This window comes from Bicyclus anynana, chromosome 25 (assembly GCF_947172395.1).
Source record: "Bicyclus anynana chromosome 25, ilBicAnyn1.1, whole genome shotgun sequence".
Taxonomy (NCBI): domain Eukaryota; kingdom Metazoa; phylum Arthropoda; class Insecta; order Lepidoptera; family Nymphalidae; genus Bicyclus; species Bicyclus anynana.
Window position 1 is genome coordinate 8,448,455 of NC_069107.1, and position 22,919 is coordinate 8,471,373.

Genomic DNA, 22,919 nt, shown 5'->3' on the forward strand with positions numbered 1-22,919 from the left:
GATACCGCAGGTCTAGTCTAGACTAGACTATGTCAGTCTGGTCTAGTAAAGTATATCTGTGTGGATTTTGTTCTTATGAGAATACGAGTATATAAGTACAATATTGTACTGTGAAGTTGAAAATAGTAAGCTTGTTTGTTGATAGTAATAATGCTGCCTTTGTAGATATCGTAGGCTAAGAGCCAGCTGTTGTAAATTACTTATTATTATTTTATTTTATTTTTTCTTCTTCAAAATATATATATTGAAATTTAGCTTGACCATAATGCAACACAAACCACAGTTGGTTGGTTGGTATAATAATTATACAATATTAAAAGCTAAGAAACAAACAAAAAGAGAAAAAAAAATAATTAGCGGATAGTAAAACAGCATAATTATCGTGTGAGTGTATCGCTGCTGTGACGCTATACAGGCTGTCGAAAAAGTATTCCTTCAATTTCCGCTTAGGCACGTTAAAATTACATGTACGTTTCGTATATGTAATCATGCCTTAAACTACTCGATCAAGCATCGTGTCTATGTATTTTGTCATGCGTATTAATATGTTTAATTAGTTTAAAAAACTAAAAAACACACTTTTAGCACTCACTAAAAATTATGAATATTAGATATAAGTCACGTGACTTTTTTTTTCGTATTCCTGACAGCAAACCTCTTCATTTGGGGTTTTCCAACAGCCAGACACAGCCATATCGGATTTGTAATGACGTTTCTTAGCTAGTCATATTGTCATCAGAATTCAGAGCGTGTGCAAAATTTCATCCTAATTGAAGAACGGGAAGTGGGTCAAATTAACACAAGTGAAGCTAATATAAGCGTGTTAAAAAGCATCAAGGGTACGATTTATCTAAAAAAAGTACTTTACCTGAATGATAAAATAGTAGTATTAGACTTCGTAGTAGAAATTTTTAAACTTCATACAATATGTGTTTTACCTATTACAAATAAATAAATATTGATCATCTTTAACAACCCATATTCGTATCACTGTTGAGCACGAGTCTATTCTCAGAATGAGAGAGGTCAGACCTTAGACCACCTCGCTGGCCAAATGCGGATTTGCAGACGCATCCTTCACACACATAGATAATGAAGAAAATTCTCTGGTGTGCAGATTTCCTCACGAGGTCATATCCACTGGGCTATCATGTCATTCCAATGTAAATATGATTCATATAATAATTCTTAGGCACAATAACTGATATCAGGAGATTTATAATACTAGAAAATAGCAAAAAACAAATTTCACTACCTAATTTTTTACTTATCTCAATAGGTAGAAAATGTATTTATATATAATGTATGTAATAGAACCTTAAATGGAGGAGTAAAAATGTAAAGAGCTTATAAAATGCAACCAAAAAATAAAATATGTATCAAAATTTCGTATCTTGACGAAGACGAAGACGAGTTAAAAACTGAATTCAACCCTTTTTCAAGATGGCGGAAAATATACAAAATTTTTATATATTTTCCGAATATTTTGTATATTTGTTAGTAAAGACAGAGAAAAAATATAGACATTAATAACAAGGTTCAACAAAAAGTATTATGATGATGATAAAAAGAAAAACCTTTTTTTATCATCATCAAAAATTAAAAAAAAAATGTATACAAGTTTTATTTTTTACATACAAAATAAATTATATACATACATTTTATTGTCTGCTTGCTCTTGGTCTACGTCGACGATCATCTATTACCGCAAAGCCAATATCATGGCTTCGTAATAAATGTCGTTGATTGCACTCAACTGGCTACTCAGTCTGGAAAATAATGGAAAATGTGGTTACGTATTATAATAAAACATAAATCCAATAAGCTTTTACATGAAAATCATAAAAAACCTATAGGTAAAAATGTATATAAACTTATTCTCTGTTTACGAGGATTTTTAGTGTTCAGAGGCAACCGGCGGTCTTGGATGTTGTGGTGGTGGTGTAGTTTAGAGGATGTATACGAACCTTGATATACAAGTTAAAAGAAAAGTTAAGGTTACTCAAAGCATTTTATTAAGTTACTAGCGGACCCGGTCAAGCTTCGCTTTGACTTATGTGCACTTCTTCTTACCCTACCCTACCCCTACCCTACTCCTACCCCTAGCCTACCCCTAGCCTACCCCTACCCTACCCTTACTCTACCCTACCCTACCCCTTTAATTTTTTAATTTTTTATCTATCATAAGAACCTTCTCTTGATAATAACAAACACATCAAAAAAAATTATTGAAGTCGGTCTAGCCGTTCTCGAGATTTGCGCTTACCAACACATTTAGCGATTCATTTTTATATTATAGATTACCCACATCATTCACTGAATCGACTATCGCAATAATAAATAGTTGACTCAACCAATCAACCTAACCTAACACCATCCATTATCCATCCAAAAAAATACAAATTTCTATTAAAAAAAATCTAAAACATTCATAATAGGTAAATCTAAATACAAACTAAATCCTTTTTTAAATTGTAACTTAAAATAGTTTTCGTGTTCTGACATATTTATCTCCAAAAAGAGTTTTTTGTAGGAGGTGAATTGAAAATTTTTCACTTTAAAATAGGCTTTAAAATGCACCAAATTAAATATAACCTTATAGTTTGTAATTTTAATTTAAATATTAAATTTAGACTAGTAAATTGAATTACGGAGCGACAGTATCACCCTGTGACAGATCAAAAATAAAATTAAAAATAAACCATTAGGATAATAAGTAAAAACAGCAAAAGTTGAGAAAATCGCAGTACAAACGATTCTCGTCTCATGTAGGAAAATTAAGGCTTTAGTAACAGTCTTAAGTAAAGCTATTTCCATTTCATTGTTGAATAAAGTTTCGCACATAGAAGCTTTCAAAGTTAATTAAATTTTCCATGCCTTTTGATATATTTGACAGGGGTAGGAAATTTTGGAGCGTGGCTCGGAGTTTTCACTTTCAATCATGTATAATTAACATTTTATTTCATCAAATCCAAACATGAGCAAACGCAAGCTCGCTTTCATCTCGAGACTGCATCGCCATTTAACATCATGTGAGATCGCAGTCAAGGGCTAACATTTTTTTTTGTTTTTTCTTTACAAGTTAGCCCTTGACTACAATCTTACCTGATGGTCAGTGATGATGCAATCTAAAATCGAAGCGAGCTAACTTAAATAAAATAAACAAATAATGGTTTCTACACGACATCATACCGGAACGCTAAATCGCTTGGCGGTACGTCTTTGTCGGTAAGGTGGTAACTAGCCACGGCCGAAACCTCCCACCAGCTAGCTTGTATTAGAATAAAAAAAAAAATCTTATCCTAGGTCGATAACAGATGAGGGTATATATTCCTTCACCGTTTGAGACACGTGATATTTAATTTCTTAAAAAACACATAACTGAATAGTTTGAGGTGCATGCCCCGGATTCGAACCTACGAGCTCAATCGAAGGCAGAGGTCATATCCACTGGGCTATCACGGCTCTCTTACTATACGGACTATACTAGTTCTGTGAAATACACGGCCGATATCGAAACCAATTTGGAATTTGGGTCTCCGCCTACGCTGTGGAGTACATACCTACTAAGGGTGACATTTCATCACAGATCAGTGCCGATTAACTGTCTGTGACGTCAAATTCTTGATGTCAGTCTTTATGACGTAGTTCATTGTTTCAAGGTTTTCATTTAGTTTGTTGTTTGTTTGTTTGCGTCAAATCTCTTTTGAAATAGTTATTGTCCAACCCTTTGATCTATAAATACATTTTTTTAATTACAACCGATCTCACCCTTTTGATCTATAAATATATTCTTTTGATTAAAACCGATTTCATAATCATACCCACGAAACTAAAAAAAGAAAAACAAAATTATTATATTTTCTTTTTACTTACTAATCACTTTGAAGGTAGTGCCAAATGATATATTATCTGATACTTACATCAAAAGAAAGAACTTGATAAGAGGATCTTAAATATATTTTAGGTATTTTTTGTAATACTAATAATAATAAAGCTTTCAAGTTATATAAATATAAAATAATTATAGAAATAGACGAAAATTGCCTCCACAGTCCTTTTCTCCGAAATTATCGAATCTAAAATTTCGCAAAAAAAAATTAACTTTCTACTTGAATATTTTTGGAAAATCGACTATTAAAAAATGTCTTGACCTAAAAGTGACCCTTAAAAGCTACAACGGAGTTTTTACACCCAGGTGATTTATGTTTGTTTGTTTGTTTTTAAAGAATATATTTTAATTTTTTATAATATGACCAATATTCCCAAACCCCTCCAACTAGTCGGGAAAGACTGTGCTAGGAGTGGGTACGACAATAGACCAACGGGGCGGGGATCGAACCACCACCCCTCGGTGATGAGTCCGACGGCTCTTACCGTTGAGCTATTGAGGCTATATATAGTTTTGTGTCTAACTTTTTTCGTTTTTAGCACAGCGTCATGAGATTTCGTGTATTTTCCTAAGTCTACAGTGGCCCTAGAACACGCGGAGAAAAGAGTTTTGAGCGAGCCCTGGTTTTGAGATGTAATCGTAACCCGGTGTTTTTACACCCATTGTAGTCGTAGTGGGGTACATAATTTATTCCAATAATTAAAAGATTTAATTTACATAACTAGCTGACGGCGCGCGGTTTCACCCACGTAGTTCCCGTTCCCGTAGGAATACGGGAATAATATATAGCTTATAGCCTTTCTCGATAAATGGGCTATCTGACACTGAAAGAATTTTTCTAATCCGACCAGAAGTTCCTGAGATTAGCGCGTTCAAGCAAACAAACAAACTCTTCAGCCTTGTAATATTAGTATAGATTTATTTCAATAATTAAAACCGGAAGTATTTTCACCCATTGTAGTCATAGTGGTATATAAAATCATTTTAGCCTTTAAGGGTTAAAAAAAACTTAATATAACGGTTACTTTTGGGTCATGACACATTTCAAATTAGACCAGAGCTATGCTAGCCCAATAGATTTGACCTCTGTCTTCGATTTAGAGGGCGTAGATCAATACGGTACGGGGCATACCTCCAACTTTTCAGTTATGTGCATTTAAAAAAAATAAACATCGCATGATCGCATAACGGAAAAACATCGTGAGGAAACCTGCATACCTGAGAATTTTCTTAATTCTCTGCGTGTGTGAAGTCAGCCATATTGGACCAGCGTGGTAGATTATTACCCTAACTAATCATTTTGAGAGGAGACTCGTGCTCAACAGTGAGACAAATATGGGTTGTTAATGATGATGATGATTATGTTTTTTAAACAAGTTAAAAAAATAATCATCATCATCAAACTATCTTGACATAGTCAAACTATCTGTCAGTTGGTTATTGAAAACCAGATAAGAACAAAAAGATAGATATTATTTTTATTAAAGATAGATAGATTTTTTTTTATTATTCTTTACAAGTTAGCCCTTGACTACAATCTCACCTGATGGTAAGTGATGATGCAATCTAAGATGGAAGCGGGCTAACTTGTTAGGAGGAGGATGAAAATCCACACCTATTTCGGTTTCTACACGACATCGTATCGGAATGCAAAATCGCTTGGCGGTACGTCTTTGTCGGTAGGGTGGTAACTAGCCGCGGCGGAAGCCTCCCACCAGCAAGACCTGGATTAATTAAGAAAAACTAAATCGACCCAGCCGGCAAAGACGTACCGCCAAGCGATTTAGCGTCCCGGTACGATGCCGTGTAGAAACCGAAAAGAGTGTGGATTTTCGTCCTCCTCCTAACAAGTTAGCCCGCTTCCATCTTAAATTGCATCATCACTTTCCATCAGGTGAGATTGTAGTCAAGGATTAACTTGTAAAGAATAAAAAAAAAAGCCGGGGATCGAACCCAGGACCTCCGTCATGTAAATCCACCGCGCATACCGTCAAAGATTTTCTTATCTTTACTAAGCGAAATGGATAGATAGGTTATTGAAAACGTCTGTAAGTGTACCGTGACATAACATCACCCTGTATATACATATAGCTGAATGTAACGCGGTTCATTCTAAAGGCACCAGTTGCGCCATGAATGGGTCCATTCAATACTGCGGCGGCGACCGCGCGTGCGCCGCATCGACCGGGCCCGCGACCGCGCGGGGCGACGCGCGGTTTCCACTGTCGCACGTCACCTAGGGCGTGTTCTTTTACTTTTGCTATTTTTTTTTGTATTATTATTTTTTTGTTATTTACAAGTTAGCCCTTGATTACAATCTAACCTGATGGTAAGTAATGATGCAGACTAAGATGGAAGCGGGCTAATTTGTTAGGAGAAGGAGGAAAATCCACACCTTTGGTTTCTACACGACATCGTACCGGAATGCTAAATCGTTTGGCGGTACGTCTTTGTCGGTAGAGTGGTAACTAACCGCGGCCGAAGCCTCCCACCAGATAAATGTCACCTTGGGCGTGTTCTTTTACTTTTGCTATTATTTTTTTTAATGCGGATTCAGATATACAGAGTGCTGGGTATTTCCTATAACTTCAAGGTGTTGACGAGTCCACTTATAGGAGCCGAACTGCTAATAACTAATATTTAAAAAAAAATCGGTTGTCTTTAAAGTCGGTTTAATGACGACAGTTGAACGTGACTACGTCATAAGAAAATACTGATGGAATGTTTGCATTTTTGAAAAGAAATTGTTCGTTTTTCTAAAATAAAATACTTAATAATCTTCATAGACTAGAATATACTTATTTCTTGTAAAGAAAATTGGCAACCCTAGAGCGAGGGAACGACGCATGACGTCATCTTTTTTCGAGCATGCAGACGGCTTCATCGAATTATAAGACGTTGTCACGTCAAAAAAAAATTTTTTTTCAAAGTAATTCAAATAATTCCGACTATCCATGTAACACACGACTTGTTCAATCCTTGCATGTTAAAATTTTAAAGTTTGGCTACGTCATAATTGTAAGGATTCGTTTAAGGGACACATTTTAAGATCTATTTGCAAAAGATATATTATTTACTTCGAAAATATTAATTTTAGAACACGTACAAATTTTACAACAACGAACACGAACACGTCTTTGAATGTTTTAAATTAATTTTTGATAAAGAATATAGCGTCAGATTTATAGTAAATACTTCCGATCATCTTGTATATTAATGACGTCGCAGGCACTTAATGATTGTTAGATTTGTATGGGCGTTTAAACAAAATTACTAATATCTTTGTTATTTGTGCGTTTCTGTTTATAATTGAAATATTAAAAAATGTCACATTTAATGTTAGGAAGCTAAAACTGTATGAATTTTCATCTAATTACGATAAAAGATTTTGAAATTTTATAATCTTATTTATTTTGCAAATCTTCGATCTTTGCTTTTTATGTATAAATTAGTTAACATTGACCTTATTTACCCGAATGTATCATAACAATCAATATATTCAAACCTAGTCCCCATTCCCATTGTCATGATAATTCGTCGACCGTATATCGGAAGTGTCACTGAGGAACTCATCAAATTGTTACGTTTATTGTCGACCGTATGTCGGGAGCAGTGGACAACCGCCCCGCCCGGAGCGTTACGTCGCCACGTAGTACCTCACCCACACACACATACACACTATTTATTGCCTATAAATATCGGTTTTAATATTTTTAGCGGTTTCGCTCGCTAAAGTGCCTCTTCCACGAGCTTTACCACTACTTTTGCATGTTATTTAAAACATACACGATTTTGAGTTTTATTTTTTTAATCCATACTTCATGCTTATTTATATTAGACTTATTTACTCGTATTAAAAGAAGCCGTGATAGCCCAGTGGATATGACCTCTGCCTCCAATTCCGGAGAGTGTGATTTCGAATCCGGTCGGAGCATGTACCTCCAACTTTTCAGTTTTGTGCATTTTAAGAAATTAAATATTACGTGTCTCAATCGGTGAAGGAAAACATCGTGAGGAAACCTGCATACCAGAAAATTTTCTTAACGTGTGTGAAGTCTGCCAATCCGCATTGGGCCAGCGTGGTGGACTATTGGCCTTAACCTCTCACATTCTGAGAGGAGACTCGAGCTCAGTAGTGAGCCGAATATGGGTTGATAACGACTCGTATTATAAACTTGCCGATGTCCCGTGGTTTCACCTGCATAGTCCCCGTTCCCGTTAGAATACGGCAATAATCAACGGGTTATGACACTCATAAATAACGTGGATTTCTAGTGATAAAATTATTTTCAAAATCGGTTCAGTAGATTCATAGATTACCCTTACAATACCACAAACTTTACCTCTTTATAACATTAGTATAGAACATGTGAAAGTCCGTCTGTTTGTCCGTCTGACCTTTTCACAATTAAATCACTGAACCGATTTTTATAGATTTAGTTAAAAAAAAATTGTACCTTGAGGCAGAACTTAACCTACTTTTATCCCGGAAAAATCGATGGTCCTTGGCGTTAGTACAGTCATTTGGTGCTAAAAAATGAGGTTACCGGTTAAAAAATGAGGTAAGTTTTTCGGGAGTTCTGAAAATTTGTAATCTTATAGGTTTCGATGCGCTCTTTGTGAATTTCAACTTTGCCACCTCGTATCTTTGCTGCTTGCGCCGCCATTTTGTAAAGATGGTGTCTAGAAGGAAAATCATCGCGAGGAAACTTGCATACCTGAAAATTTTCCTAATTATCTGCGTGTGTGAAGTCTGCCAATCCGCATTGGGCCAGCGTGGTGGACTATTGGCCTCTAACCCCTCTCATTCTGAGAGGAGACTCGTGCTCAACAGTGAGCAGAATATAGGTTGTTAATAATGAAAAAAAATCACGACTCTCACTCACTAATCGCACACTCCTTTAGAATCGAAGATAGAGGTCATATCCACTGGGTTATCGCGTCTCTCATTAAGTAAACCTTATTAATTAAACTGTAACCGACTAAATAATTACTGAAATTAATAATTCTAATGTATATTCATGTATTATATTACGTAACTTCATTCACGTGAGCTCAGTAAAGCTAACGTATGCGAACATTAATTCACACTGTGCTTCAATGGCTCTCCATAATGCCTGCTAATTCCTATTTACTGAAATGCTAATGCTACGCGATTTAAATTAATTTACTTGGCGTAAATCACAGATTAATCAATAATATACAGATGGAGCGTACGGAACACGACGGTGTCGTAGCCGCTTCGAATACAAAATTCAAAAAGTAATACATTCTCGAGTCAGTTCGACACGAACCGTCGCATTAGTAATTTTCAATATTATTCAAGAAAAATGGCGTCTTATATTTTTAAATTTTTTAAAAACTGTTCACAAGAACTAAAGAAATAAGATGGAGTTTTTATTATATGTATTGAGATGTGGGGGCTAAGGAAAATGTTCAAAATTTCCTGGAAAGATTTCGTCTCGAATGATCAAGTTTTAAAAAGAGCCAATTGTGACCGAAGCCTCATGACAATCATTAAGAGGAGGAAAATTGCATTTTTCGGGCATCTGTAAAGGGGATCCCTCTATGAGTGTCCTAGGTTGATCCTAGAAGGTAAGATACCCGGAAAACCTGCTCCAGGAAGACAGCGAAGACAGTGGATAGATGATGTCAAAGAGTGGACCAAGTTAACACACAAACAAACAAACAGATACACACAGCTTAAAAATATTGCAAAAGACCGGAAGAGTTTTCTACACATGACTGCCAAACTTCAGCTGGAAGAAGGCACCTAATGGTGATGATTTTTTATTAGTAACTAGCTGACGCCGCGCGGTTTCACCCGCGTGGTTCCCGTTCCCGCAGGAGTACAGGGATAATATATAGCCTATAGCCTTCCTTGATAAATGGGCTATCTAACACTGAAAGAATTTTTCAAATCGGACCAGTAGTTCCTGAGATTAGCGCGTTCAATCAAACAAACAAACAAACTCTTCAGCTTTATATATTAGTATAGAGTATAGATTAATGATATTAATTTACGTAATTGTTGTTAGTGTTAAATTTTGAAATCCAAATTATGAAAAAAGTTTGTAGGCGGAAGAAGTCACGGTCGTCCGCTAGTCAATCTACCTATAAGTGTTTTCCGATTTCATTCGATTTTTCACTCACGCAAACTGAATTGACTCACGCAAGAGTGTGATGGACAGAGTGACGGCGTGTTAATAGGCTCTGTCGACTGGCCCCAATACTTGACGGGTAGAGTGGTCATTTGAGATGGGTCCATTCGGGAGCTACGTAATTGCAATGTGAAAACCTTTTCGAAGAACACGTCCTTCAAAGGTTTACAGGCTCGAATATCGCCTTAAAATTAAGATTCAAGATAGAAAATTTTGAAAAATCCGTAAATAAAAATCTAACTTGGTCATCTAATTTTCGTATAGCGATAACAAGTTAGGTGAAAACTCTGTCCATTTGAGTTTTGTGAATTTGTTATAAGATTTGTTAACGAGTTAGACCTTTGATTTTCTTTAAATTTTTATTACAAAGTACATGTGTGTGTAAATAAATTATTTGTATGTCGTAATTTTTATTAAATTACCCAACTGGTTCCTAAAATTTTTGGAAAGGATGCAAATATGAAATTTGGCAGGGTAGTTTATAGATAGTAGAGGTCCACTAAGAACGGATATTACGAGAGAGCCGGATTAAAGAGGTCTAAGGGCGGATGAAATCGCAGGTGTCCGCTAGTAAGACATATTTCTTATACCTCTTTTTTTTAAATAAAAGAACATTTGCCATATCTTTTATAATATGACCACTAGCTAGGAGTGAGTACGATAATAGACCAACGGGGCGGGGATCGAACCACCACCGCTATGTGATGAGTCCAACCACTCTTACCGTTGAGCTATTGAGGCTTTTTATCTGACTACGACGGATAACAGGAAGGGTAACGATTTTAGCAGTCTATAGATAGATATAGATTATAGTCAGCTATGTATGGTTGATTTGTTACATTTCTCCGTAGCAGCTAAACTATTTATTATTTTTTTATGAACAACTAGAGACGCCCCGCGGTTTCTCCACGTATCCTGGTCCCGTTAGAATATGGGGATAAAATAAAGCCTATGATATTAACAAATATGATTTTCTAGTGGTAGAAGAAATTTGGCCGATGAGGTTTTCTTAATTGATTCAGGCCTGGCTGATGGGAGGCTTCGAGCGAGACTAGTTACCATCCTACCGGCAGAACGTACCGCCAAGTGATTTAGCTTCACTTCACATCATCTTAGATTGCATCGTAACTTACCATCAGGTGAGATTGTAGTCAAGGGCTAACTTGTGAATAATAAAAAAGTAGATCTAGAGATACCCCCTATAAGAGAGACACCACAAACTTTACCTCTGATTTACCTTTTAATTTTTATGCGACTACGACGGCCAAAAGGAAAAGTAATGAAATCATATCATCTATCAACTTTATGTTAATGGAGCAAGCTATGTTAGGAGTTTCTCTGCGTGATAGAATCAGAAATAAGGAGATCCGCAGACGAACCAAAATTAACTGACATAGCTCAGCGAGTCGCAAAGTTGAAGTGGTAATGGGCAGGCCACATAGTTCGAAGAGCCGATGGCCGTTGGGGCCCCAAGGTGCTGGAATGGTGACCCCGCACCTGGAAGCGCAGTGTTGGTCGACTTCCCACTAGGTGGACTGAGGACATCCAGCGGGTTGCAATGAGCCATTGGATGCTGGCGGCTCGAGACTGTTGTTATTGAAAGTCCATGCAAGAGACCTATGTCCAGCAGGGACGTGCATCGGTTGATAAGGTAAGGTAAGTTAATTTTCCGTTATTAGCTTCATCTTGATGAGACGTTCAGAATCAACAATGTTCGTAAATGTAGAAGTTGAGCGTCTCAATATGCAGCTACTCACGGAAAATTAACTTGATAGTAATTAATCAATTGTAAAAATGCTCCTCGGATCCTGGCTATTATCAGTCTATGTAAGTTTGTGTACGTTCCTCCAGTTAACTATTCATTCGAATTTGATGAAGAATGTCTCAATCAATTCGTTATTATAACGCAAGGTAACATGGGCTGCATTTTAACCAATTTTAATCATAAGGGGAGTCGGATTTACCTTGTAAACCTATATTTTAACTGATTTGTGTCATTGTATTATACCTTTGAAAAGCCATGCATTTTCATTGCACTGTATCTAAATATATGAAAAAGCGGAGTTTGTATCACATTAGATGAATTTCCTTTTTTTTGGGACTGCTTACTTTCATCTAAATTCCATCCTTCGACACTGCTAGGTGTGTAATATTTTAGTATATTTATTTAACTTTGCGGGGCTTAAAAAATTACAATGTTCAAGGTTGAAAGAAAACTGCAAAATCTTTATATATTCTCATTTATTTCCTAAAACTCATGAGGTAAACAACACTAAACTATTTGTCATACCAATCAATTTTAATCTCAACAGTCTGCTACATTAATAATTCGTAATCAGATACAAAGTTACTACTTACAAAATTGGTTGAAAACAGTTTGTACGAAAACCCTTAAATTTTTATGACAGAAGGTATTAAAAACAATCCATTTGTTATATGGGTACAATACTGCATTTGATAGAGGAATTCAACTTAAACACTAATAATTTACACTACATAATACTAAATACATAAATAGTCGAGTAATTAAAGTTTGTGAATAGATGAAAACGTAAAAGAATCGAAATTAAAAAACATGAACGTAAAATTAGATAACGTAACAAAGAATAACAACCAATAATTATGTTTGAAATACTAACTTTATTGCGGAGAAATTGTTTGTGACAGAGAAATTGATTTAAATAAAACTACCGGTGTTTTTAAAGGATTACACAACATTTAAGTGAGTAAGTGAGAATAATATTTCGTCTACATTGAGTGAACACACTAATACAAATAAAGTTACAAATACAAAATAAATTGAAACGATGACTAAATATTTATGGCACGGCCTTTTTATCGTAATAAACGAAAGAACTGCTAATGTATAAAGTTACGAAAAAATAACTAGTGAAATAAACTGCTTTATAGTTGATACAGAATCGTAGGAACAATAGGAAAGGTCTACAACTAAACAAATACTGATACAAGCTAGGAATTGAAGAACTGATAGACTTGTCGAATAATATCTTTTTAACTTAAAAACAGACTTCAGTGACATATTTCACTTAAAGACAAAATTACTGTTTCAAACAAAAAAGAATTTTCAAAATTGGTTAATAAATGACGAAGTTATGAGCAAACATAAAAAAAGACATATGCGTCTAATCACCTCCTTTTTTGAAGTCGGTTAAAAAGTATATCGACTCATCGAAACAGTTCATCAAAAGTCGTCTATAACTAAACACGGGAATGGACTATAAATGTAGCCGGGAATAAAACAGGAATGCAAAGGTTCATAAATATTGTAACTAATACTGATCTTGATTGTGCAGAACTTTATTTTAATTTTAAAATCATTAAAATGAAATAATATGGCATTTTATGGCTACTTCATGGATCACATTATGTTAGCACTCGTTTACTGTACAGTGACCAATTTATTTGTTTTTTATACATTAATATTTTTTTTTACCAATAATCGTATAACAATAAGATTTTATTTAACATATCTTTTTTTTCATATATCTAATCTTATTTACATTTTATAAAATTGACGGCTTTTTTTTTCTTTCATTAAATACGTTTAATAGCTTTTTTTATATATAAATTTGTGTGTTTACTAATACTAGTTGTTTTTTGAAATAGTTTTCAACAATGTTAACAATTAAGTATTTTATACTTCTGAGAATGTATTTTAAATTAATGTTTTTAATGTGACTTTTTAGTTCACAGAAAGTTCTTTTTTTATATATTTTTTTGTTTAAATCACAGGAATATTGTTAACCATTCTGAAAACTATTTCAAATTAAGATTGTATTGTCACGAATTCACCTCCGAGGCACAAAATGGCGTTCTTAACCCAATTGTTATCGCCCTCTATAATTTTACGAAACCTAAATTAATAATACTATTCGTAAAAATGTCTTTTTCACGGGAAGTAATAAATATAAATACTTTTATATTAACTATACCTACATTGGTCAGGATTTAGGATACACACTTATATGACATGCACTTAATTTATTAGACTCATTTCTAAAATCTCTTCTCTATGAAATCCTATCGAGTTGTATAAAATGCATTTCAAAAGTTATTCGAGAAATGAATTACATATAAATATTATATACATGCATCGAGTATACTTCATGTAATTTATAATTGTCAACAATGTACAAATTGTTAATATCATAAAATTTGGCACACATTTCGCCAACCACCTTAAAATTTAATCTCAGAAACTATTTTGCGTCTAAGGCACAATTTTCGAGGGACTTTTCATCAAGAGTACTACTAAGTTTACAATTTTATTGCGTGGAGTGATGCAGGGTACATCGGGTCCAGTATTATTTAATATAGTTAACAATGATATAGTAGTCCAAATTTGTTGGATTAAAGTTAACATTAGTATAGTAGTACCATAAATATTTTGCAGTTATCAAATATAATATAGAAAACTACGCAAATATTCACAAGAGTTGGTATTTTAAAAAATCCCATCAAGACAAAAATATCAATTTTATAGTACATTAACTGATAGTCTACGATTCTATTCGATTGTTTGCACTATATAATGTCTTTCATATCAAAACTTGTATAGATAAATCTAAAGATTTGAACTGGTAGAGAATATGTCAGTTAGTCGCACTGGTGGAAGGGCCAAGGTTGGCCTCCTGATGTTTGTACTTGTGGGACGTCATTTGAGAGAGCCCGAGTACTGCAAAACCACATTGTAGGCAGTGGTAGTGAGTTTGCTTCTTGCTGTGGATGCATTGAGGCTCGTAACCACAACCTGTAAACAAAAAATAAATAATGTAATACTTATACAAAAAAATATTTAAAATTTTGTATATTTGATTAATCTGGTAAAAATATTAAGAGTTATTGTAATTTTACTTGATTGAGATTGCAAAAAGATAACGTTAAGACAATAATATTGTTTAGATTTGATATAACTTCTGTAAGGATAAAATACTAATTATCACAATCTCAAAATTGATAAAGAATGTCAACCTTAATGTTCGTAAAGGTCCTTATTACAAATACAGAAGTGAATTTATTTATTTGGCTTTATCGATTTTACTCTTTAAAGCGACCACCGTGAAAATTTGATTATTACCAATGGATAAAAAAACACTCTTATGACCGAGTGAAATAAGTAAGAAATGTGAAAAAAACCTCACCTTTGCTTGGTTGGAATTTGTCAAAGCCAGCCGCCTGTATCGAGTCAAGCTTCTGATGTTGTCTACGATGAGCCACCACTTTGTTAGTATCAGTGCAAACGAAGTCGCACTTCAGACAGTGGAAATGGGACGCTTTGTTTTGACCTGTACCTACAATAAAAGTATTAAAACAATTAAATCACTTATAAACAAAAATAAAGACTGAAAAATAAGGAATATTTTATTAAAGAGCAAATGGGTTCAAAAATGCGTGTATACAAAAGCTTCTTGAAATAAATAGATTTGAAATTAACTTCGAATTTGAATGAAAAACATAATCGTAAAATAGATATTAAATAATGTTTAAGTTTACTGCAAAAAGGAAATAAATGAAAGACGGGAAAAATTTAAATAAGGTAAAATAAAAGTTAACTATAATCAGGATAAAAACAAAAAAAAAATCTTTCAAACTATGCAATTTATATTGCAATCTCAAAACTTGAATAATTTAATAAACGTAGATAATTAAAATAATATGACATTTACCGAAAGTCGAAGCGTGTGGACACTCAGGTCTTTGGCAGTACACATTTGCTCGGTACTGTTGGAAGTCTCCGCCCATCAATGTGTCTAATCTGTAACAAAATATAAATCTTAGATAAATAGCTGATTAAATGGTGGCGGCAGTTATAGAAACTATGTAACAAAATGTAAATCTTAGATAAAGACCAAATTTTATTTGTGTCCTTTTGAATTAAAGAAACAAAGGCTTTTTAAAAGAGTAATAAATAAAGACCTAATTAAATTGAAATATCCATTTCTGTTAATAGTTTCTTCATAGGCTTTTTGGAGAAAGCCAAACAACAAATGAAATTAAAATGGTGCCCTCTTATAGAAAACAAGGCAAATTTTCGGAAATTAGAATAAATACTAAATTACACATGCTACCAAGATTTTCTTTTTAGATTCTTGTAATTGAAGTAGTGGTAGAGTTTTTGCAAATATTCAAACTTGCCGTTTCAACAGTCATATCCTAAGCCTGCTTGAAATAAATTAATTTAAATTTTTGATTTTAGATATAAAGCAAAGCAAGTCTTTCTCGTATTTCGATGCCTTGTGATTTTATCCTTAAGAAACTTTGGTTGAAACTAGCAGTACAAAAGCTTTTAATCGATTTAATAATCGTATCTTAAAACTACGAGTATCAATGATCTGAAAATCATCTTACCTTTCATGTCTCGCCGTATGTTGGACGAATCTTGTTTTGTCGCAGAAAGAGTAGCCACAGTCCTTTCTGGTGCAGTGGAAGTGGGTTTGATGTTCCCTAAAAATTATAATTGAAATTAAAAACTAAATATTTATTTATTTATATTTTTCATGTAATATATTACTTTATCTAATTTTACTAGCATGCATGAGCCATGGTTTATTTACCGAGAAGTCTCCAAAGACGTCGTGGGACGTCAAATAAAATGAAATAAACACAGTTAAACATAGGGTTCAAGATTTTGATGATAACGATGATAAAAATATGACTAGAGGGAGCCTAACTGCACCGGTTTGACTCTTAGTTGTTTCTCACCAAAAATTATCAGTTTTAAATTTACTCATCAAGAACATAAAGATTATTATTAAGGATTTCAATAATCGAGTTAACTTAGCAGTAATTATGATTTTACCTGTAACCACATTGCTGATAACCGCAGTCCTCATTGAACCGGAATCGAAGGTAGCCTTCAGGGATGGGCTCGTCCTTCAGCACCCTCATGTGAGGTCCTCTGGGAGTGTGAGTGCGCCTGCTAACGAAATGAAAAAGCTCAATTACATACATGTGTCTGATTATTTATTAATCAAATTAAAATTTAGTTCAAACAAAAGAAAAAAAAGATTAAGTAAAATTATTACGTTCGTTTCCATAGCAAGTTTCTTTGTGAGTTTGTAACGAAAAGTTAATTTTAATTTTGGCCTATAGTTGACATTCGATAAGACGTGTTATGGGTGAAAAGTCGATGAGTGTAAAATACCTTTAAATCAATAATAAGTCAAGGTAATCATTTAAAAAATTAAGAATTAAGTAAGAAAATAAATCCCAGGAGAATAGAGTTATGACAACTAGGGTAACAGTAACCGGATACCAGACCGGATATTTTGAGTTCAAGCAGGTCTCACACGGTCTAAAGCCTTAAAGGTAAAGGTCCAGCAGTTGCAGTTGACATCCATAGGCTGAAAATGATAATGAATAAGTGAAATTAGAATAACAAGATAAACTCACGATTTAGCAATAAGCTCGGCTTCTTTGTCCATTCCAGGCGGAAGACCGTGACCTTGGAGCAGACTCTGCTCTAGCAGCAGTTCCGGTGGGTACATCATCGTTGGGTACAACGGGAAAGCAGAACCTCTGGAATGAAAACAATTCAATTTATCAGTATTTTAGGAATATCATTTATTATTATTATTATACGAGCCACGACCAAAATGCGTAAAGATGAAAGTCATATTACCAGAGGAATGTTGAAATTGCAAGTGAAAGGACACAAGAGGAGAGAAAAACCAAAGAAAACATGGTTGGATTGTGTAAAAGGGTAGCTTATGTATGAAAAGGGAGGGAATGAAAACAATTCAATTATTAATATTTTTAATAATTTTATATATTATTATTATCATATGAGTAACCAAAATGCGGAGAGATGAATACAGAAGAATGTTGAAATTATACATGGAAGGACACAAGATGAGAAGAAGGCCAAAGAAGATATGGTTGGAGTATGTTAAAGAGGACATGTGTGGACATGGAGGAGATTGACATATTTTGCCCACTCAAGTGGGTCAAGAGATGATGATAATGATGAAACGAGTGACCAAAATATAAATGCTGTAAAATGATAGCACCAGTAAAATAAGCTCAAGCTCGGAAACTTCAAAGTACTATGTAAGTACACATATAAAATTAATATAAATGATATAAATAACATTAAAGAATTAAAAAATATCTCACCCCTGCGAAAACAGAGCAACTTGAGCAAGTCCTGGAAGACCAGCAAGAGATGCTGTGTACTGTTGCTGCATCTTCAGCTGTTCTTGGAGACTTCCTTTCCGGCCACCTGCCAGATACTGCTGGAGGAGTAGACTTTGGACTGCCTGTACCTAAAACGGTAAAATAAATTATTTTTAAGTGATTTAATAGGGAAACGAATATGATGCTAGAATAGAAAATCTGACAACCTCAGTTAAATATACTTGTGAAATCTTAGTTGCTTATGTCAGATGTGTAAAATTGTTAAAAAATAATATGCTTACTTGCTCTGCAGGATTCGGAGGTCGTTGACATGGTGACAAAGATTGTGCATTTGATGACGTAGCAGTCGAAGGCAGTATTGAAATTTCTGGATACTCTCTCTCAAGGGTTTCCTAAAAAGACAAGGTTAATTTTGAATAAAAAAAGCTTGGAAGAGAAAGCAGTTAATAGTAAAAGACAAAATTGAAACAATTAAACTTAAGAGTACAGTTTAGATAGTTTAATTTTTTTTACTGTAAGTGAAAGATAGACAAAACTCAAAGATGAAATTTATAAACTTAGACTATTTGCTTACCTTGGTAGCAGCTAATCCTATGGGCCCAGGATCCATGGTGTTGCTATGTTTCTTTACCATATGGCTAAACAGGAGTTTCAAATCCACATACGCCTGACTGCAATGAGGACAGTGGTAGTGCAGATTCATTCCTCCAGCGTTCTTATTCAAAGGACAAGCCTGATCATGACACGATGGTGGTATGGTCGGTCCTGGCATTTTTGGGGCATCGAAGGGTTTTTTCTCAAACTCTCTCATTTTCATCTCCTTTGACGGTGACGCATCATAGATGCTTCTTGGTGAAGGAGATGATGTGTTGCTTCGGAGGTGAGACGACGGATAAAATGTTCCAGTCGCTTTTACTACTGAAATTAAGATTTAGACTTAAGATAATGAGATAAAAATATGGAACATGAGTGTTATTTTCAATATATTTTTTATAAACTGACATCAGCAATACACTATCAGTTCGAGTATGTGATATTGTCAGAATTGCACGGTTCTTTTACATATTAATATTAATCCGCAGTTTATAAACATGTGTGCCAAATTTCATAAAAATATATGTATCTGTGTGTTTTTCTGCACATATTTCTAACACTACAATTTTTAATTACTAGTTTATTAAATTACACGTTTTGGAAAGTTACAATAGAAAAATGCTTACCCGAAATATTGTCCTGTTCTTTTTCAAACTCATTTTTGATAGAGAAATTAGTAGGGCCATAGTCCATTTGCTCTTTCATAGAGGCGATGCTATCAGCTGATGCCCTTTCTTTAATAGAATAATCTTTGGCTTCATCATACGACTTCTCTTGTTCTTCACTCTTTATGACAGGAGTTCCTCTACCATGTTTATGTGTTGCCAGCGCTGAATATTGTGTCAGGATTGCTGGACAATTGTTTCCCTGGGCGCAATGGAAGTGGGATCTTAATTGGTTTTTGAAGCAACTCTTTCCACCGCATTGGTCGAAAGATGAGAAGTAATCAAACCCTTCTAACAGTGGGGCTAAAGCATGGGATTCTCTCATGTGGGTTTCCATGGTGATGTGTGTTTCACTGGTGAAGCTGCAGTAGAAGCAGTGGAGATGAATTCTTGTTGAGCGTAACTGACAGTTAGGATAGTATTGCGAGCAAGTCTCGGATACGGTGAATACTTCGAAATGTTGGAATTTTATGCGCTGTAAGATTAAAGAGAAATATGTTATAATCAACTTGTTTAAGTAAGAATACATGGACTTAATATTTAATGCTAGAGAAGCTAAGAAAAATCATGCAACCTGATTGAAATATTTTTGATTTAACTAACTTAAAGATTACTGTTTCTTTGCGACTAAAACGTCACGTAATTCATGGTGTTTACGCATTTCGCTCAACAAAGTAAGTTAGCAAGATAACGTTTTTCTCATTATAATATTTTTAACATGGTCATGATGTACCATTTTAAAATCCTAATAATTATCCCTTTAATTTGATACCCATATTGTATAAAAAAATCACTTCGAGTCTATAGTGTCTCACACGATATGTTGTTTTTTTTTTCATCTATTACTCACACTTGGGTGATATGATAATAATAATTCGCAGTAGGGTAAAAAAAAGAAGTGCAACGATATCGCCGCATTTTAATGAAAGTCTGATGTGAGTCTTCTCTAGTACTTAGTACATGTAACTCAATGGTAAGATAGAGTTATTTTTAGTTGTATTGATACTCACAGGAAACTCCTCCACAGTAGTGATGACTGGTGTTTGTATGACAGGAGGTAGTTGATTGCTTTTTGGAAGTTTGAAAGATGTGAATATAGCTTGTGGAGTCACCTGAAATAAGAAGTTTTCTTTTTAGTCTTTTATTTTACTATTTCTTTTTTAATTCTTTACATGTAAACCCTTCACTACAATCTCATCTGATAATAAGTGATGATGCAATCTTAGATGGAAGCAGGCTATGTTGTTAGGAGGTAAATGAAAGTCCACGCCCCTTTTGGTTTCTACACCACATCTATTAGTTCTACTGCCTTAATAGTTATTGTGCAATTTTTATAATTATTTCGGGCGTAAGTTTAAATGCTTAATTTACATGATTCAATATATTTGGTAACAATTTTTGTTAACTTACGTTGTCGGTCCAAACTTCTACAACCCGGTTTTTGGGTGGTCTTCCCCTCTTCCTGCTAAACATCTCATCCAAAGAAGTTGACGGATTCACATGTTGAGGTACTATTCCAGTGTTTGGCCCAAGACTTAGTTGAGCTTGCAAATTCGGGGTCAACTGGGTTGATAGGCTTGGAGTCATTTGAGCCAAATGTGCCAAATTTGTTGGCAGGTTTGGTAGATTGGCAACTTGGCCGAGTTGTGCTGCCATATTTGGATGTAACTGCGCTGAGAGTTGCGGAGTGAAGTTTGGTGCGAATCTCGCCGCTAAGTTCGGTGACATAGGGCTCAGAATCGCATGTTGACGATGGTGTTCAAGACGTCTAAATGGATGTTCTTCTGAGGAGAGGATTACTGCTCCACAGTTTTCCTGTAAAAGAAGAAAAACAATTATTTATGAGTGAGCTATGCACTGTTTCTTTAAAAAATAAGACAATTATCCTTTTTTTCGAAATAAGTATAATTATATTAGTATTGAATAAAAAATGTTCCTACGACTTTGCTTTACTACGGGTGGAATTTTAAAAAAAAGTATTTGTATAACATTAAAAACGTAGCCTGAATTATTCCTCATACCATCAGCTATCTGTCAGTGAAAGTCCCGCAATCAGTTCAGAATTTACTCGTAACAAACACATAGACAAATGAACAAAAATTTTGAAGTGGCAATGGGCAGGGCACATAGTTTCAAGAGCCGATAGGGAATGTACCCCGCATTGGAAAGCGCAATGTCGGTCGACCCCCTACTTGGTGAACTGAGGACATCAAGCGTTTTGAGACGCTAGATACTGGCGGCTCAAGACAGTAGTGAAAGTCTATACAAGAGATCTAATAACCAGCAATGAATCATCGACTGATGATGATGATAATGATATTTATGATGAAGATGATGATGATGATGATGATGATGATGATGAAGATGATGATGATGAAGATGATGATGATTACTCACCCAAGTGCAATGGTAATGTGTGATGTCCCGGATGTGCTGGCAGGCGGAGTTGGTGCAGGGGTTGTTGCGGGTGTAGGTGACGAAGTACGCCTCCGTCACCTGGTTCTGCTGCTCGTGCTCCATCACGTGCTTCACCATCGTGTTGTGGCAGCTGTAATGAGGAATTTACTATTGACTCACTGCCCGTATAACTATAGACTATAGTTTGGCAAATTAGTTCGAAACACTCCCGATGGTCTGCGGGGGCCGGGGGTAGCATTGCCCCGCGCACACTCCCGTTACCCGCATATCATGAGAGTGTCATCAACGAACTTTCTAAGCTATGACTAATTAACTATTGACTCATCGTTATAAAGTTCAAATTATTATCATTTCCCGTAAAGACTAAAGTCTGACGAATTGACTGAACGTTACCTGTCTAACGAATTGTCTATTGATTTATTACCCGTAAAGTTCAAGTTAACTATTGACTCATTATCCGTAAATTTAATATCAACTATTGACTCATTTTCCATAAAGTTCAAATTGACTATTGATTCATTGTTTCCTATACAATCTAACGAATTGACAATGACATGATAAGAGATTATCTACGTTAAATAAAAATACACATAGACAGCTAAAAATAAAATAATGTTTAATGTATATGTTAATGATAAATTACCTATGAGCTAACTTGCATCCTTCAGCCAAGCAATGGTAATGCTTGTTGCAAGCGCTGCATTTGTTGCATTTGTCCTCCAGATCCTTTCCGCCGTTGAATGTCTCTATGTACTTGCGCGATACTTCGTCCACTAGCGATTGGTTCTGCAATATAAAGTTGGACATTGTAAAACTACTGTCTCAATCCTAAATAATCAATATTAATCTAAAGATTAAGGGTTGATCTGCAGCAAATGAGTGAGATTGATTTTATAAGTCACAGAAGTCAAAAAATGAGAGAAAAAAATTAACACGGAGCAACGAAAGATCATTTAATACAAGTCTCGGTTTTACTGATTTAACTTTTGAGAAGAGAGGGGTCTCAATGTCCAATTTGAAATTGTGTGCTCC

The 22,919-nt window shown here is 34.7% G+C and overlaps 1 protein-coding gene across 6 annotated transcripts in view; it reads right to left on the minus strand.

The window, feature by feature from the left end:
* Window positions 1-12,277: 12,277 nt before the first annotated feature.
* The window catches only part of LOC112047366 (uncharacterized), a 147,415-nt gene continuing 136,773 nt past the window's right edge, over window positions 12,278-22,919 (minus strand). For 3 of the 6 annotated variants that reach the window (XM_052889224.1, XM_024084477.2, XM_052889225.1), the window contains 14 exons: window positions 22,531-22,673; window positions 21,867-22,017; window positions 20,880-21,284; window positions 20,480-20,581; window positions 19,431-19,944; window positions 18,785-19,128; window positions 18,492-18,602; window positions 18,190-18,338; window positions 17,467-17,592; window positions 16,874-16,993; window positions 16,423-16,518; window positions 15,741-15,829; window positions 15,216-15,368; window positions 12,278-14,824 (listed from right to left, as the gene is read on the minus strand). In XM_052889224.1, the coding sequence (XP_052745184.1) occupies window positions 14,667-14,824; window positions 15,216-15,368; window positions 15,741-15,829; window positions 16,423-16,518; window positions 16,874-16,993; window positions 17,467-17,592; window positions 18,190-18,338; window positions 18,492-18,602; window positions 18,785-19,128; window positions 19,431-19,944; window positions 20,480-20,581; window positions 20,880-21,284; window positions 21,867-22,017; window positions 22,531-22,673 (2,661 nt within the window). In that variant the 3' untranslated portion in view covers window positions 12,278-14,666. The remainder of the gene's footprint in view (window positions 14,825-15,215; window positions 15,369-15,740; window positions 15,830-16,422; window positions 16,519-16,873; window positions 16,994-17,466; window positions 17,593-18,189; window positions 18,339-18,491; window positions 18,603-18,784; window positions 19,129-19,430; window positions 19,945-20,479; window positions 20,582-20,879; window positions 21,285-21,866; window positions 22,018-22,530; window positions 22,674-22,919) is intronic. The other 3 variants (XM_024084476.2, XM_024084475.2, XM_024084474.2) reach the window with 3 other exon arrangements.